The 17,429-nt window shown below is 47.2% G+C and overlaps 1 protein-coding gene across 2 annotated transcripts in view; it reads left to right on the top strand.

Moving 5' to 3' along the window:
• The first annotated feature begins 228 nt into the window (after positions 1-228).
• LOC147609796 (carbon catabolite repressor protein 4 homolog 1-like) overlaps positions 229-17,429 on the top strand; it is a 62,924-nt gene continuing 45,723 nt past the window's right edge. For both annotated transcript variants that reach the window (XM_086786743.1, XM_086786744.1), the window contains exon 1: positions 229-961. In XM_086786743.1, coding sequence (XP_086642869.1) covers positions 801-961 — 161 coding nt within the window. In that variant the 5' untranslated portion in view covers positions 229-800. The remainder of the gene's footprint in view (positions 962-17,429) is intronic.

Genomic DNA, 17,429 nt, shown 5'->3' with positions numbered 1-17,429 from the left:
TTGTCTTCAGAGTTTAAAAGCTCATGCCATTGCTCATTATCTGGAAATGGCAAAGTTTTGGCAAATGTGCAACAAAGGGCAAATGCGACAACAAGTAAAAGGTTTATCAATGAAGGGGTAATGAAAACAAGTGAACAACAAGGGAAAGGGCTAAAAGGATTATTATTTTTTGGGTTGAATAAGGTCCTATCCTATCCTATTAAGAGCCCCATTAACCATGTTTTGAACAAGAAGGGGAAGGCTAGAAGGACTAAGGTCCTACTAAGGATTAAGGCCCTATTTAAAATTCTTCAACAATGTCTTGTTGCTGAGCTTATACAGCGATGGCGATGAAAGCTTAACCTCGCCTCGTCTCTCGGAGTTCCCGGTTTTATATCCTCTCCCGAAGTTAAAATCTGTCGATCCCCCTTCCATCTACTGGTGCTTCATCTTACTCATGGCCAAAGAGATTTCTGGTTCCTCACGCCATGGAGGCCGTTTCGTGCAGAGAGGCAGTTGAAGCGTTTTAGGTGCAGGCTATCTACACACAGACACAGAGTGAGAGTTGCTGTTGGAGATTTTGTGCAAGGATTTTCGTCAGCATCATCAGTTGTGAAGGGGCGCTCATCATCTCGTTAGCTGTGATCTATCTTCCTCTGCACAAACAGCCAGCAGAAAGAAGAAGAAGCTGCAGCAACAGCAGAAGGAGGATCTCTCGTGTCCAAAGGCAGCAAGCAGGAAGAAGAAGAAGAAGAAGAAGAAGAAGCAGCAGCACCAGCCGCAAAAGGAGGAAGGAGGAGCAGTGCTCGAGTAAGAAAGCAATGCTTAAAGTGCTCCGGGTGCACCTGGCAAGTGAGATCCCCATCGTAGGCTGTGAGCTTCTCCCTTATGTTTCTTTGGGACGCTCGGACTCTTCCATCTCCATTGCTGACGACGTGCCTGAGTCTTCCCCTTTCAAGGGCCAATACCTCAGGTGCCGCTGGTATGTACATCGATCCACCTCTCCCCTATATGCATCTACTAACCAAACATATCTCATCCGAGTTTTAACATTTTTTTCTGATTGAAAAGATCTATGCCTTATCCCCAGCTGTGTAGCCACTTGATTAGGGGTTTATATCACCAGCTGGGTGCCTGAGCTCAATCCACTGGCTGCAGCCGGTGATGAAATGTTGCTTATCACTAACATTACACTCCCAAAAGATGAAGAAGTTCTAAGCCTAACATCTACCTTTCAGCCATGACATCATCTTGGCAGAGTCAAGTACCCTTTTCTCTTTTGAGAAGAAGCTCAACATCTACTGAGGATGAGCTGCATAACATCATCTCTGCATGCACACACAGTTTGAGAACCTTATTGCTACTGCATTGTTACCTTTACTTCCAAAGATCCTATATCAGAACATCATCTCTTCTAGGTGCCCTTCTTTCTTGGGAAATATTACATTAGACCATCTCTGCTCATATTCTGGAACCTCATTGCTAGGGTATCATTTCATCAGACTTCCGAAAGCAAGGTGTGCAGTTGCAAACGTCTCTCTATGGGCTCCAAGAGGCCAGAGGTAAACATCTACACATGCACCATCCTAGAGAGTCAGCTGAGTGTCGGCCCAGACTGATTGTAGAGATGATGCACACTGGTAGATTAGGTGTAGGCCTATGAAGGGTTTTCAAATCCCTGAGCCATTGGCTCATGAGAATGAGCAGTCTGGAAACAGACAGAACAATGTTGGACATTAGTTGAGGGACAGATTTTAGCATGGACAAGTACAGCAGCCTTGGCCAGCCTCCTAAGGCTTGAACTGTGTCTAGTGCGAAAACGGTCTCGTAGAACATAATTTAGCAGCCAGGTCCCAGAAGACCCACATATTTTAGCACTAAAATGTGGGCCCGTCATTGGGAGTCGGGACCCAGTGCTGGTGTTGTTTGTGTGGAGGACAAAATATGCAGGGGCAGCATTTACAGCCCATAAGCAACCTTACAGCAGCCCTAGCCAACTGCCCAAGGCCTGAGTGGGGTCTAGGTGTGCGCATAGGGTCTTCTTGGTGCATAATTTAGCAGCCAGAAGACCTACACATTTAGCTCCAAATTGTGGAACGGCAGGGCTGGTGTTGCTTGTGTGGGTGAGTCTCAACAAGTGTAAGTGTTTTGTTGCTGTCTATTTAGATTTATGCATTAAAAGCTGAGTCGTGTTATTTGTATGCTTTCAACAATCTCTAGCTTGTGTGAGGCAAAGAAAGCCTTGTTGGCTACACTTGTAGACTTGTTTGGCTTGCCTAAATGGATCATACCATTGATTTGGTAGGAGCATACCCGCCCATGCAGGCTTAGGAAAAAAGATGCAATCCTTTTCCCATCATCAAGAAGTTAAGTGATGTCGCTATGCAACTTAGATTGCCAGACAGGTGGATGATGCACAACACCTTCCACGTCTCATGGTTAAAGCCTTAAATTGGACCTTCGTTACAGAATGTTCCAGAAGAGCAACAGCCAAAAATGGTTGATGAAGCAGAAGTGATAGAGCTCAAGAAGATCCTTCTACATCATTGGAAGCATGGTTCTTGACTTTGACTTTGCCAATTTTATACAAAGTTCAAAGATTGAGGGATCCATGAAGCCGTTTGGCTAGATGAAGAATTCTTCCTCGAGTATTCAAAGTTATTGGCGGACTACCTTGAAGCCATGAACTTGCCGCCAAGCTAAGCAAGAGGGAATGTCACGTCCGCCCATGCACTGTGGTACACAGTGACAAACCGGCTCATCAACAGTGCAAGAACATGTACAGAAGTAGTACCTTCTTAGGATATTTTCTCGTATGTTGTAACCCTTTTGTGAGCTCTAGTCTGGGACATGTCAGGCACGAGCTACGTAGGCCAGTCTCCTAGCCATAGAAGTCTGTCAGGTCAGTCCTCTTATCCCACTTTGGAGAAATCATCATGTAGGTGCATGTAGATGTCAGCCTTGGAGTAGAAGTCATTAAAAGCATGTTAATTGCATTTATATAGCAGGGGCTAGTCCTAAGGCCAGCCCCAAGGAGGGGGCAGCCTTGCAAGGGGTATTTAATACCCTTAGCCACCATAAGACCAGTCGGCAGCCCTTGTGGGCCTGTGCAACAGTCGGCCAGTAGCCAAACAAGCCTACGCTTCAAATCAATATTAAATGCTATTTTTGAGTTGTGGTAGAAAATAAACAGGCTGATAGCCTTATGACCAGCCGACCTGCACCCTAAGGTCATATAAAAAGTGAGCCATCATCAGTCCATAAAATCATCAGAAACAAAATCAAGTCTCAAGTCAAGCAATCAAGCATGTGTGCTTAGGCTAAGGGCCCTTAGCCTTTGCATACTTTCAACATTCTTGTGCCTTCAGCCCAAGGCAAACGAAGCTTAGCCTTTAAGAGTTCTCATCACACCAACCCTCAGTCTCGGGCCGGTGTATCCTCTTCAAAGATAGTTTCAGAGTCGCCTATAGCTTATGCACAGTTCTGCCCAGCTTTTGGTCACCTTGTCCTTGCGTTCGGCGGTCAGTCATTCAGTTTGTTTGCTCAGTCTTGTGGACACAGTTAAGCTTTTATTTAGTTCTCTAGAAGAAATAAAGCAAATATTCTTGCATAGCGCGGCGCGCACGCCGCCGGGGGGGGGGGGTGGTTGGGCTTTAGTGGGTAATTTGGGACCCTGGTCCCCATGTGGTGTCATCTCAACTACATCTTTCAGATTCATGTATGTTGTTTAAAGGATTGCTAAAGACTCACTAAACTGTCAGAATACGCAGCAGAGATGATGACCAAATCTGGGAACACAAGAGCAAACACAATGCAGAAAAACAGCACGAGAGAGAGAGAGAGAGAGAGAGAGAGAGAGAGAGAGAGAGAGAGAGAGAGAGAGAGAGAGAGAGGCATGTGACTCTGCTCTCTATACACAAAGAAGATCCCGAATACAAGACTATGTGGCAAGGGGGCTGTAGGGCCATTTTATATGGGCCCCAAACAGTAGTCGGCTTGCTGTAGGCAGCTGACAGGAGTCCAAATCTCCACGACTAGCATAACACCTAGTCGGCCAGCTCTGTGTACTGTCGGCCAGCATCAAGAAGATGTCCACACAGTCGGCCAGCACCAGTAAACACATAGATGCAGTCGGCTAAGAAATAGGACCTCCTGCCACCTCAGGGCTGCCTCCCAAGCCACAGAAAAAATGGAAAAAAATGGGGGAAAAATAAGGGGAGTGAGGAAAAATGAGAACAACACCTACAAGGGCGGACACACCCACAACAAAGGCCCTACATAAAGACAGGAGATGACTTCTAACACCCCCTCTCAGCTCTTGGCTGTGAAACCAACCACAAGGAGCTGGGGTGCCGCCTGAGCAAATCGTGAGAAAGCGACTTCGTGAAGAGGTCCACCGCATTGTCCTCCGTCGAACAGAACTCTAGCAAGATATCATCAGCAACGATCTGTTCATGAACAAAGTGCCTCTGGATGACCGTGGGTTCCTCCAGTGGAAGCCCAATCCTGCAATGCAACCTCTGCAACCTCACCACCTCACAAGCAGCATCACAAGCAGGCCGGTACTATGCCTCTAGCGATGACAAGGCAAAAGATGACTGCCTTTTACTGTTCCATAAAACTGCTCCTGGGCTTGAAGTAGATCTCCTCGTGTCCGGATCTCCTCCCCAATTTGAGTCACTCCAACCGTGGAGTCGGACTGCATCCATCAATCCCCCTCCTGTGTAAAAGAGTCCATGATCCTTCGCATGCGGCAGAAGCCACAAGATACACAATCCTGCCTCCCAAAGAGTCATCTGCAACCATGAGCTTAACTGCCTCATCAGGAAGCTCCCGTGCTTCTGAGTCAAAGAGGCATCACACTGCTCACAAGGATCAACACCTGCTACAGTGCAAAGCCAAGTCCTGGAAACTGCTGAAGACCACGCAAGGCCTTGTGAAACCTGTCAACCATCCCCTCTGAATCCGGAACCACAAAGCCTGGAGAGTGTGCAACATCCACCTCCTTCTACAAGTAATCAACTGCCACCTGCCTGGCTTTCCAAGAGGTCCATGTGGAAATAACATCCTCATCTACACGAGTTTCTTTGTCCCGAATACTACGAGACATCAGAGCATAAGTTACCTGTTCAGTTTCCTCTGACTGACGAACACAAGAACCACCAACATGAGTATTGGAAAGTTTTTGCCAATTTCTGCCATCAACTGGCAAGCTATCCTCCATCTGGTCCCGGAGAGCCTGCACCTGCAGCGTATCCACACTTAAGTGGTCATTACCAGATTGCCACTCATCACAAACCTGAGGACCTAGGAGAGAGAGTGCTGAAAATTTGTAAACTCCATTCTCCACTCCGCCTTCCCAAACTACTTGGCCTGTTGCCTTGTCCCGGAGAGCAACAAAATGCTCATCAAACTCCACCCATACGCCAGTCTTGCAAACCTGATGCACTAACAACAGATGAAAACCAAGTGATACTTCCCCCCTCTGCCATCGGGAACTATCTCCAACGTGCCCTCACTGTGAACTGGGATAGTGGATGTATCCCCCGTAAGAATGTGACCAGAATACCTGCAGAGATCCTGTAAATCTGAATGAGGAGGAGTCATGTGCCTGGAAGCACCACTGTCTAGAATCCACTCCCGAGTATCCGTTGCGGAGAGTCCTCCAACCTCGTCCCTGCTTGAAGAAAATGAAACATCGGTGTCCATCACCTCCAAGTGCACAAAAGCCGGAGTCTTCATGATTGCTGCTGAGGAATCTTCACCCTTTTCGCTCTTCCGCTTGGGACACTGCCTCCAATAGTGGCCTCTCTCGCCACAATCATTACAGATCCTCTCTGCCTTTAGTTTCTCGCGGTCAACGTCGAACTTCTTCTCAGAAGACTTCTTCGATGAAGCCTTCCCTTTGCCCGTGTTACGGCCTTTCGACCGTTGGCTAGTTAAGGCCTCTGAACCTCCACCGTGGGGAGGGTTCGAGAATCTTTCCTCTTGGTCCAAGACCATGGGCACAAGCTCCTCCCACGTGATGGTGCTGAGCCATCCACTAGCAAAGACGAGTAAAATGCTGAGTACTGAGAGGGCAAATGCGACAGCAATGTTATGGCCATGTCCTCTGATGATATCTCCTTCGCAGCCTGGAGAACTTCCTGCTGAAGAGCCTGCAGCTTGTTAATATGCTCCCGCATCGTCGACGACTTTGCAGGGCTCATAACCGCATCTGTACTTCCAAGGAAATCCTCTTCATGGGCGATACCCTGTTGTAAAGAGAGAGAAGCCAAATGCTGCCATATACCTCTGGCGAGCGTCATATGCTTTACATGATTGATTACCTGTGGTGTGCAGTTGAGGAAGATAAATGAACGGACCCTGGCGTTGACACAATCCCACAACTGTGCCTGTGTCTCCCGGTTCTTTCGGGTTGACGGTAACTCCCCTTCCTCTACTTCCGGCCGTGGAACCCCAACAACGATGAAATCAGCAAGGTCGTAAGACTCCAGAACAGATTCCATCATAACCTTCCATATGCCGTAGTTGTTCCCGTCCAACTGACGGTCCACCGGGAACGTGGGGAGTGTAGGGATCTTCACATGGCTCTCGGCCATCTCTAACAAATCTGCCATTGCAGGGATGTACTCCGAAAAAGGGTGGGTTGGGTGGGAACAAAGAAGAACTCACAGCCGCAAGTGGCTGTTCCGCAAATCAGCCCGCCGTTCTCTTGCTTCTCCTCTTCCCGAACAGTCCTGTATAGTCCACCAATCAGCAACGTAACAATCCCCCTCTTGCTCACACAAATCCCAAGAACTATCAAGAGCCTAGGGCTTTGATACCATGTCAGAATACGCAGCGGAGATGATGACCAAATCTGGGAACACGAGCAAGCGCAATGCAGAAAAACAGCACGAGAGAGAGAGAGAGAGAGAGAGAGAGAGAGAGAGAGAGAGGTGTGTAACTCTGCTCTATATACACAAAGAAGATCCCGAATACAAGATACCAATGTGGCAAGGGGGCTGTAGCCTGTGGGGCCATTTTATATGGCTCCCAAACAGCAGTCGGCCTGCTGTAGGCAGCTGACAGGAGTCCAAATCTCCATGACTAGCATAACACCCAGTTGGCCAGCTCTGTGTACTGTCGGCCAGCATCAAGAAGATGTCCACACAGTCGGCCAGCACCAGTAAACACAGAGATGCAGTCGGCTAAGAAATAGGACCTCTTGCCACCTCAAGGCTGCCTCCCAAGCCCAAGAAAAAATGGGAAAAATTGGGGGAAAAATACGGGGAGTGAGGAAAAATGAGAATAACACCTGGGCACACCCACAACAAAGGCCCTGGTGTCTACATAAAGACAGGAGATGACTTCTAACATAAACTCAGGTTTAAAGGCGGCCTCGTTGTTTCACACGATCCTAGCTTGGCGTATGCTACAACATCTCAGCTTTAGCATTTTAGCTTTATCATTTTCTTTCATTCCATGATGATGTATTCCATGGACATGATGTAATCCTTTTGGTCTCATAGGTCAATTTGGCCTTTTGTATTGGCATATTACTGCCACATGTGAATAGGGCATAACTAGGGGCACTTTTTCTCTTTGGGTTTTCCCCCCTAGCACACCCACCTATTTTATGTTTATTTGTATTGTGGGTTGTCTTCTTAGCTCCACACATTTGAATGCAATGTACAGCTTTGCATCTCTATCTATCACCATCTCTATGTAGTGTGTACGAGCTTGCTTTTGTTAGCTCCCTTGGGCCAACAATGGTATCAGAGCCATCCCATCAATCCTCTCCTCTCGTACATTAGTCTTTAACTAGCGTAATCCCTAGAACAACTACACTTGTCAATAACCCTAACTCTTGTAAGGCAACCAGGTCTATCCCCCGCTGTGCAGCTACGCGCATACAAAGTAGCCCATTTCCCAAGACTCGGCCCAGCCAAGCCCAATCGGTCAAGCCCCTCCCGCGTAGCAGCAAACCACGCCAACCACACCTACTTGCCTTCTCGTCGGCCACAACGCACGCGTGCTTGGCGCACGCCTCCCCGCTTCCCAAATCCTTTCGCATAAGCTGTCTCTATCAAGCAAACTAATTTTTCACAACGGGTATATAGTGCTTAGTGGCATCTTTGACAGCTGTTGTACAAAGGTACATTTACATATGTAGTATGTGGGATTTTTATCATAAATTGGCATTCAGGCAATACAACAAATTGGGGCTTTTGTGAATTACATGCTTCAATGCAAAATTTAAGGTGCTTGACTCCGTTAAATTTGGGGCTTTTCTGAAATTCATGCTTAATTGCTTAATTAGAGCTACAGGGTACACATAATTTTGGGGCTTTTGTGATTTATGTGCAATTGGCACAAAATTGAGTCCATTGGTGCATAGAAATTTGTGGCTTTTCGCGTTTTGTGCAATTGGCATATTGTATAGCCCATTGGTGTGCAAAAATTTGGGGCTTTTTGTTCTAGAGGCCTCATTTGGATATTTGTGCTGTGATTGTGCAGGGATTTGCATTGCAAGTGTCGTGAGGACACTCTAAACACTTATTGCAGCCTTCTATTTGGGGCAAAAAGTTTGCTCAGGCACTTGTGATTGGTTGGCATAGCACTCTGGTGCGTTAGGATTTTGCTTGTAGGTGTTTTTTACAGCACACTTGGTTGCAAGTGTTTGCATATCTTTTAGCAGAGAGATTTCAGCATTATGGCTAGGAATGCAGCTGATGTATTTGGGGTTTTGTCCCAAGAGAACAAACTGGATGGCAGTAATTACTCCCTATGGAGTTTCATGGTCCAAAACCTTCTTGTGGCCAAAGGTTTATCGGGTTATGTATCGGGTAATGATATATGCCTTGCAGACATAGCACCTAACACACCTTGCCGTGGTGGCTCAGGAAGCTGTTGCACGGAAGTAGAAGAGATCGGATACTTGTGATACTGCCCAAGCGATGGCTTTGATTGCTTTGTCGGTAAGACGATCAATTATACCGCATATCAGGTCTTGCAAGACCTCATGGCGAGCTTGGGATGTATTGGAAACCATGTACCAGGCTAAGAATGAGGCGAGAGTTGCCTTTCTTAAATGGGAGTTGGGAAAATGTGTCCATGGAAGATGGAGACATCATGGCTAATCATCTTACAAAGATCCAAGATCTTCGGGAGCAGTTGCTCAACATTGATGAGCTCATTCTTGAAAAGGAGTTGGTCTCCAGGACACTATCATCACTACTAGAGACTTACCTGAATTTCCACACATCGCTCACTCTATGTGGGAAAACCTGGAACCAGTCTTGTTTGAAGAGCTGGTTGGTTTGCTACTACTGGAGGAGTAGAATTGGAAGAACAAATCTTTTGCCATGCGTGGCAATGATGGGGCTTTTGTTGCCCAAGGCAACAGCAAAGGAAAAGCGAAAAGCAATTTTCAGCCAAGGGCTGATTTGGGACAGCCTTCACAAAAGGCTAAGAATGATGCAGGCAAGCCCAACAAAAAGTGCAAGTGTCACTATTGCAAAAAAGCTGGGTTACTATGTAAATGAGTGCAGAAATCGGCTTGCAAAGGAAAAGAAGAAGGAAAGCGGCATGGCTGTAGATTCTTCTTTGTCACCTGCAGTAAAAGATGATGGGTGAGTAAATCTTGTGTAGGATGAGTGGCCTTTCTTGTTTGCAGTTATGATGCATCATTAGAGCATATGTCTCTCAAAGACCTGCAGTAGATTCTTCTTATTCAATGGTGCTTCTAGATACATAACCTCATAAAGGAATTTGTTTAAGAAGCTTATGGCTGCCTCTGAGGGCTAATGGGTAACATGTGCAAATAATTCTTCTTATCCAATCAAGGGAGTCGGTGAGGTGATCCTCACAACAGCAAATGGCGCAGACTTATGTCATCTAGATGTATTGTATGTGCCTGGGATTAAGAAGAATTTAATGTCCGTCTCCTCTTTTGCTAAAAGAGGATATGCATTGAACTTTGAGGATACCAGGTGCATAGTTAGAGACCGTGAGAGTGGCTATGCATTATTCACATCTGGCACATTGTACCATGGGTTATACCAACTTGATAGGTTTGATAGGAGAGAGCATGATGTTCATGTGGTTTCCACTCTAACACCTACCATGCAAGAGAGAATTGTGGCATGCCAAGTTTGGGCATGTGAATTATGGCAATCTGATGCCATTGCAAAAGCATCAAATGGTGCAGGACATGTCTCATGTAGAGCTGCTAGTGAAACATGTATGTGAAGAGTGCATATTGGGTAAGATGCACTGAGATGCATTCCCAAAAGATGGATCAACAAGGGCTTACAGCTTGTGCACAACAATGTGTGTGGTCCTATGCGGACACCATCGATTGGGAAGCATGTATACTTTGTAACCTTTATTGATGACTACTCCAGATTTGCTTGGGGATATCTTGTGAAGGCAAGATGTGATGTATTTACATATTTTCAGCATTATGTGGTATCCACACTTAAGTGGCCATTACCAGACTGCCACTCATCACAAACCCGAGGACCTAGGAGAGAGAGTGCTGAAAGTTTGTAAACTCCATTCTCCACTCCGCCTTCCCAAACTACCTGGCCTGTTGCCTTGTCCTGGAGAGCAACAAAATGCTCATCAAACTCCACCCGTACGCCAGTCTTGCAAACCTGATGCACTAACAACATATGAAAACCAAGTGATGGAACATACAACACCTGGGAGGAATGCTTCCTCCCTCTGCCATTGGGAACTATCTCCAACCTGCCCTCACTTTGAACTGGGATAGTGGATGTATCCCCAGTAAGAATGTGACCAGAATACCTGCAGAGATCTTGTAAGGCCAAATGGGAAGGAGTCATGTGCCTGGAAGCACCACTGTCTAGAATCCACTCCCGAGTATCTGTTGCGGAGAGTCCTCCAACCTCCTCCCTGCCTGAAGAAAATGAAACATCGGTGTCCATCACCTCCAAGTGCACAGAAGCCAGAGTCTTCACGATTGCTGTTGAGGAATCTTCACCCTTTTCAGTCTTCCGCTTGGGACACTGCCTCCAATAGTTGAAAGAGTGCACAGAGCGGAAGTAGAGTGGCACTAGAATGTGCTGAACCGAGAGTGCAAGAGAGAGAGAGATATGGAGCAAACTATGCTGAATATACTGAAGCAAAACAGTCCCAAGCAAGAGACACAGATAGTCTCATAAGTGAGGGAGCAAAATATGTACAAGATTGAATGAAACAAGAGAGGCAAGCACCCACTATTTATAGTGATGCTGGCCGACTAGAGCTGATAAACAGGCCGACTGGAGCTAATGGACATGGCCGACTGATAAATGCCAGAAAGGCTGGGAAAAATCCCAAAAAAATAGTAAAAAAGGGTTGGCCAGCCCACAAGCAAGGGCCATGCAAAAGGGGACCAAATGGGCACCATAAAAGAGCAGAATCTAGGGATGAATGTGCTAACACCCCCCCTCAGCACCAGATGATGCTGAACAAACTCTGAGAAGTCGTCCTCTGTCAAAGACAAAAGAAAGCAGCAACAATAGGTACCAGGAAAGCTCCACAAGCAATCTCCATAGCAACTCAGTTATAATAGCAACAGAACAAGCTGCAAGGTACACTGCTCTTCTAGAAGAGAACAACCATGTAGGTTGTGTCGTGCTGCTCCAAATATCGGTGCTAAACCCAAATATAAACACAGTGTCACAAGAATCCCTAGAAGCCTGTAGCTCCAAGAAGATAATACCCTCAAAAGAAATAGAGTCCATCTGCTCCAACTCTGTACCAAGAGTAGCCAAATGCTGTACAATAGCATCCTCCTCGAAGGTCTGCATCGCCAGATGTAAGAACTCAACTGCCCCCTTTGAAAACTGATGTCGGGACTCCACAGGCCCAACCAAATCCAAATCCCAATCCTTCAATTCTTGGAAGTACCACTGTGCCCCAGGCACGGTCACGGACACACCTGACCACAATCCAGAATCCTCACACAGAGTAAGAGGAAGAGGAACATCGACTGTAGTGGTAACTGAAGTAGTAGTAGCCTCCTCAATAGCATCACACAGCGTAGAAGCAGGCTCCTCCATAGAAGGCAAAGGGACCAGCAACACATCTTGGTCATTGGTTGATGAAGAAAGAATCGGAGGTGAAGCAATAGGAGAAAAATCCCCCTCAGACGTTGTGAGCAAAGACATCCCACTATCTTCCTCAAAAACATTACCAGATATATCATCCTGGCAAGAAGAAGTATGCACAGAAATTGAAGGCAGGGCAACATGCGAAACAGAAGTATGCACAGAAATTGAAGGCAGGGCAACATGCGAAACAAACTCCTCAGATGCAGTGAGCAAAACTGGCCCACAATCCTTCGCTTCAGGAACATCTCCAAAAGAAGTATCCATAAGATCACTGGCTGCAGAGCACCCAGAAGCAGAAAGCATCTGCTGATCACTGGCATCACCATATAGCTCACAAAGCAACTGCCACACACAGAAAGCAGAAGCATCATCAGGAGCATAGATGAAGTGTCGAAGAACCGAATCCTGACAATTTAGGAGGAGAAAGCCATAGATCTGTCCGTCAGTCTTCCTCCACCGACACACATCCTTTGCAGAGGCAAGGTCCGGCAACAAGCACCGATTCTTGTATGAGAGAAACTCCATCAAACCATACTCCTTGAGAATAGAAGTAACCTGCAACTTCCATGACTAAAAGTTACCACCATCCAACTTGTCTGCCGCATCAAGGAAATAACAAGAGAGTGGTACAGGAGCCAAATCTGAAGTTGTCATCATTGATCCAATCAATAGGACCAACCCTCATAAGATAAAAAACTGTCCAAATCAAAAAACGCTGATATAGGGTCTTTCCTCCCACCAAAATGCAGACCTAAGAGGCTGGACAGCACCCGAGAATATGCTGTAAGAGGGTGCAAGAGGGAAAGGCAACAACAATGACAGTAGCTTGGGCTCTCCTCAAGAAAAAAACGCACAAACTCTGAAGTAGAAGTGTCCTCCACAGGTACCAAGAGTGCCACCATAGCCTGCAACACCAAAGACCCCCTCTGCAAAGGAGCAAGCCCACGGGAGAGGAAAACGCAGCAAAAGAAGCTGCTGTCCTGAAGAAAACAGGCGGACTATGTCCCAAACTCCACGTGGAATAGAAGAAAACTGGTCAAACAGTACCTGAAGGGTGTGTTGATGAAGCCAAACTGAAGGGCGCAGCAACCAGTAGGTTCAGTCCAGAAAACGCAGCAAAGGAAGCTGCAGATCTGAGAGAAAAACACAGAGGCAAAGTGACCAGGTTCAGTCCAGAAAACGCAGCATGAAAGAGCTGCAGATCTGAAGGAAAACGCAGAGAAGGAGGTGCTGAAAACAGTGCTGATCTGGGGCAGCAAAGAGGTTGCTAAACCGGGAGCGATGATACCATGAAAGAGTGCACACAGCGGAAGCAAAGTGGCACTAGAATGTGCTGAACAGAGAGTGCAAGAGAGAGAGAGATATGGAGCAAACTATGCTGAATATACTGAAGCAAAACAGTCCCAAGCAAGAGACACAGATAGTCTCATAAGTGAGGGAGCAAAATATGTACAAGACTGAATGAAACAAGAGAGGCCAGCACCCACTATTTATAGTGAGGGAATGCTGGCCGACTGGAGCTGATAAACAGGCGGACTGGAGCTGATGGACATGGCCGACTGGTAAATGACAGAAAGGCTAGGAAAAATCCCAGAAAAATAGTAACAAAGGGGTGGCCAGCCCACAAGCAAGGGCCATGCAAAAGGGGACCAAATGGGCACCATAAAAGAGCAGAATCTGGGGATGAATGTGCTAACAATAGTGGCCTTTCTCGCCACAATCATTACAGGTCCTCTCTGCCTTTAGTTTCTCGCGGTTAGCGTCGGACTTCTTCTCGGAAGACTTCTCCAATAAAGCCTTCCCTTTGCTCGTGTTACGGCCTTTCGACCGTTGGCCAGTTAAGGCCTCCGAACCTCCGCCCTGTGGAGGGTTCGTGAATCGTTCCTCCTGGTCCAAGACCATGGGCACAAGCTCCTCCCACGTGATGGTGTTGAGCTTGCCAGTGGTAATCAAAGACGAGTAAAATGCTGAGTACTAAGAGGGCAATGCGACAACAATGTTATGGCCATGTCCTCTGACGATATCTCCTTCCCAGCCTGGAGAACTTCCTGGTGAAGAGACTGCAGCTTGTTAATATGCTCCCGCATCGTCGACGACTTTGCAGGGCTCATAACCCGCATCTGTACTTCCAAGGAAATCCTCTTCATGGGTGATTCCCTGTTGTAAAGAGAAGCCAAATGCTGCCATATACCTCTGGCCAGTGCCATATGTTTGATATGATTGATTACCTGCGGTGTGCAATTGAGGAAGATAAATGAGCGGACCCTGGCGTTGACACGATCCCACAACTGTGCTTGTGCCTCCTGGTCCTTTTGGGTTGACGGTAACCCCCCCTCCTCTACTTCCGGCCGTGGAACCCCAACAACGATGAAATCAGCAAGGTCATATGACTCCAGAACAGATTCCATCATAACCTTCCATATGCCGCAGTTGTTCCCGTCCAACTGACGGTCCACCGGGAACGTGGGGAGTGTAGGGATCTTCACATGCCTCTCGGCCATCTCTAACAAATTTGCCATTGCGGGGATGTAATCTGAAAAAGGGTGGGTGGGTGGGTGGGAACAAAGAAGAACTTACAGCTGCAAGTGGCTGTCCAGCAAATCAGCCCGCCGTTCTCTTGCTTCTCCTCTTCCCAAACAGTCCCGAATAGTCCACCAATCAGCAACGCAACAGTCCCCCTCTTGCTCACACAAATCCCAAGAACTATCAAGAGCCTAGGGCTCTGATACCATGTCAGAATACGCAGCGGAGATGATGACCAAATCTGCGAACACGAGAGCAAACGCAATGCAAAAAAACAGCACGAGAGAGAGAGAGAGAGAGAGAGAGAGAGAGAGAGAGAGAGAGAGAGAGAGGCATGTAGCTCTGCTCTATATACACAAAGAAGATCTTGAATACAAGATACCAATGGCAAGGGGTTGTGGGGCCATTTTATATGGCCCCAAGCATGCAGTCGGCTTGCATCAGGGACAGCGGACAGGACACCAAAAGAGCCCACGACCTGCACACAGCAGTCGGCCTGCATAAAAAGGTCCACGACCTGTCCAAACCAGTCGGCCAGCTCCAAAATGTGAACACAAGCATACTGATGCAGTCGGCCAGCAATTGGATCCTCCTGCCATCACAGGGCAGCCTCCCAGGCCAAGAAAAAATAGGGAAAAATGGGGGAAAAATACGGAGAGCGGGGAAAAATGAGAAAACACCTAATATGGGCGGGCACACCCACAACAGAGGCCCTGGTGTATTTGTATAGACAGGAGATGACTTCTAGCAGGGATCTAGTCCATACTATGCATAATGGAGTTGATAGTTACATGGTCTTGTGGGTTGACTACCATGAGTATATAACATGCACGTTCCTAAAAGGTGAATTTGGGCATGTTCCTGGATTCATCTAGGTATATATATAAAGCATTAATGCTCAATGCCATACTCTCCTCAGCGAAATGGTGTTGCTGAGATAAAGAATGGGTCATTGATGGAAATGGCTAGATATATGGTCAAAGGGAAAGGCTTGCCTCACAAATTTTGGATGGAGTCAATCATGTGTGCTATACATGTTTTGAATAGATGTCCTACCAAAGCATTGAAAACCATGGTTAGGGAGAGGATACATGTAGGGGAGATCACAATAGGATAATGTTGTAGATCTGTTCACAAAGGCCTTACCTCGAGAGAAGTTTGAAGCTTTCGACAAAGCTTTGGGCTTACTCTCCTACGGCGAGTGATCTGCTACCGACCTTGTGCAGGTTCACATTGCTACTATAGGGGGAATTTATTGGCATATTACTTGGTTGTAGTGCCACATGTGAACAGCGCATAAGGCACTTGTTTTTCTACCTAGCACACTTGGTGTGAAAGGATACCCACCTATTTTATGTTTATTTGTATTGTGGGTTGACTTCTTCGCTCCACACATTCCAATGCAATCTACAGCTTTGCATCTCTATCTATCACCATCTCTGTATACCACAGTGTATTGGCTTGCTTCTGTGTGTAACCCTAGCTACCTTGGGCCAACCTTTTGGATTATGTTTTAGCCTCGCCAACCTTCATCCCGAGTGTCCAGGATTTTGCGATTGGCCCCAGGCCCATCGGAGTTACGGTGGATCATGCACTTCTCTCCTTTATGGTGGATTTCCACTACAGTACCCGCCAAGTTGGGCAGTCCTCCTATCACCCGAGATATACCTTCTGTAGAGAGACTGATGGAGTATACACTGCAGAGATCTACAGCTTGTTGAGTGCAGAGGATCCACATAGGCCATTAGCAGAGCTCACACAGATCCTGACAGAGGCTTTACATACAGCTGCAGCGACGGCCTTCCCACACACGCAGCCCATAGTACGACCACGTCCTGGGAGCATGCCCCAGAATAGTTGGTATGATGATGACTGTAGGGAGCTCAGAGCCCGGCTACAGAGAGAGGTGGCCACAGGTGTTACTACATATAGACAGTGACGCATCATCTTCTGATCCCTCATTCGGCGGAAGAAGAGAGCATTCTTAGCTCGGCTGGAGAGAGACATCTATCAGTTGTTTTTGAGTCAGGATTTTGGGGAGGCCTGGAGATTGCTTAGAGAGCACCCCCCGCCTCCGGCCATTACCTCTCCAGATATATGGGGCGAGTATGCAGCCTCCCTCTACACAGTACCAGAGCAGTCACCACTACCGAACCCTCCAGAGCCTTGTCCACCCACTTCTACGTTCTTCACAGCAGAGATGGTGAGGAGGGCCATCAACAAATTGCATACAGGGAGGGCACAAGATCACGAGGGCATTGTAGCCAAGCATTTCATACATGCTAGAGATATGATTGTAGACTTGCTAGCTCTCATGTTTAATAGAGCCATGTGTGAGGGGTTTCTTGGGACTTGGAGTACTTCCACGATTGTGCCGGTACTCAAGTCTGGAGATCCGAGCCTGCCAACTAACTACCGCACCATTATGATTGGTCACTCGCTGGCCAAGCTATATGCCTCTATTCTTGAGCAGGAGTTGACAGATGGGCAGAGAGACAAGGGGCCCGAGCTCAGGGATAGGCCGGTTTCAGGAGGAGATTCTCTACTTTGGATCATATCTTTACCCTCAGGGCTATCATTGAGGAGGGCAGAGCACATGGGAGGAGGATCTACTGTGGCTTTGTGGATTTCCGCAAGGCCTTTGACACAGTGCCCAGAGCTAGACTGATGCGCAGGCTGCAAGACTTGGGGGTTCCATGTGAGCTCATTTAGGGTATTATGGCAATTTATGAGACAGTAGTTGGGCAGGTGCGGACTTCAGAGGGTCTCTCCCAGCCAGTACACTCCACTATAGGGGTGAAACAGGGCTGCCCACTCTCT

Source organism: Cibotium barometz, chromosome 50 (assembly GCF_041138505.1).
Source record: "Cibotium barometz isolate CiBa-2024 chromosome 50, ASM4113850v1, whole genome shotgun sequence".
Taxonomy (NCBI): domain Eukaryota; kingdom Viridiplantae; phylum Streptophyta; class Polypodiopsida; order Cyatheales; family Cibotiaceae; genus Cibotium; species Cibotium barometz.
This window is presented reverse-complemented; position numbering and strand designations above follow the sequence as displayed.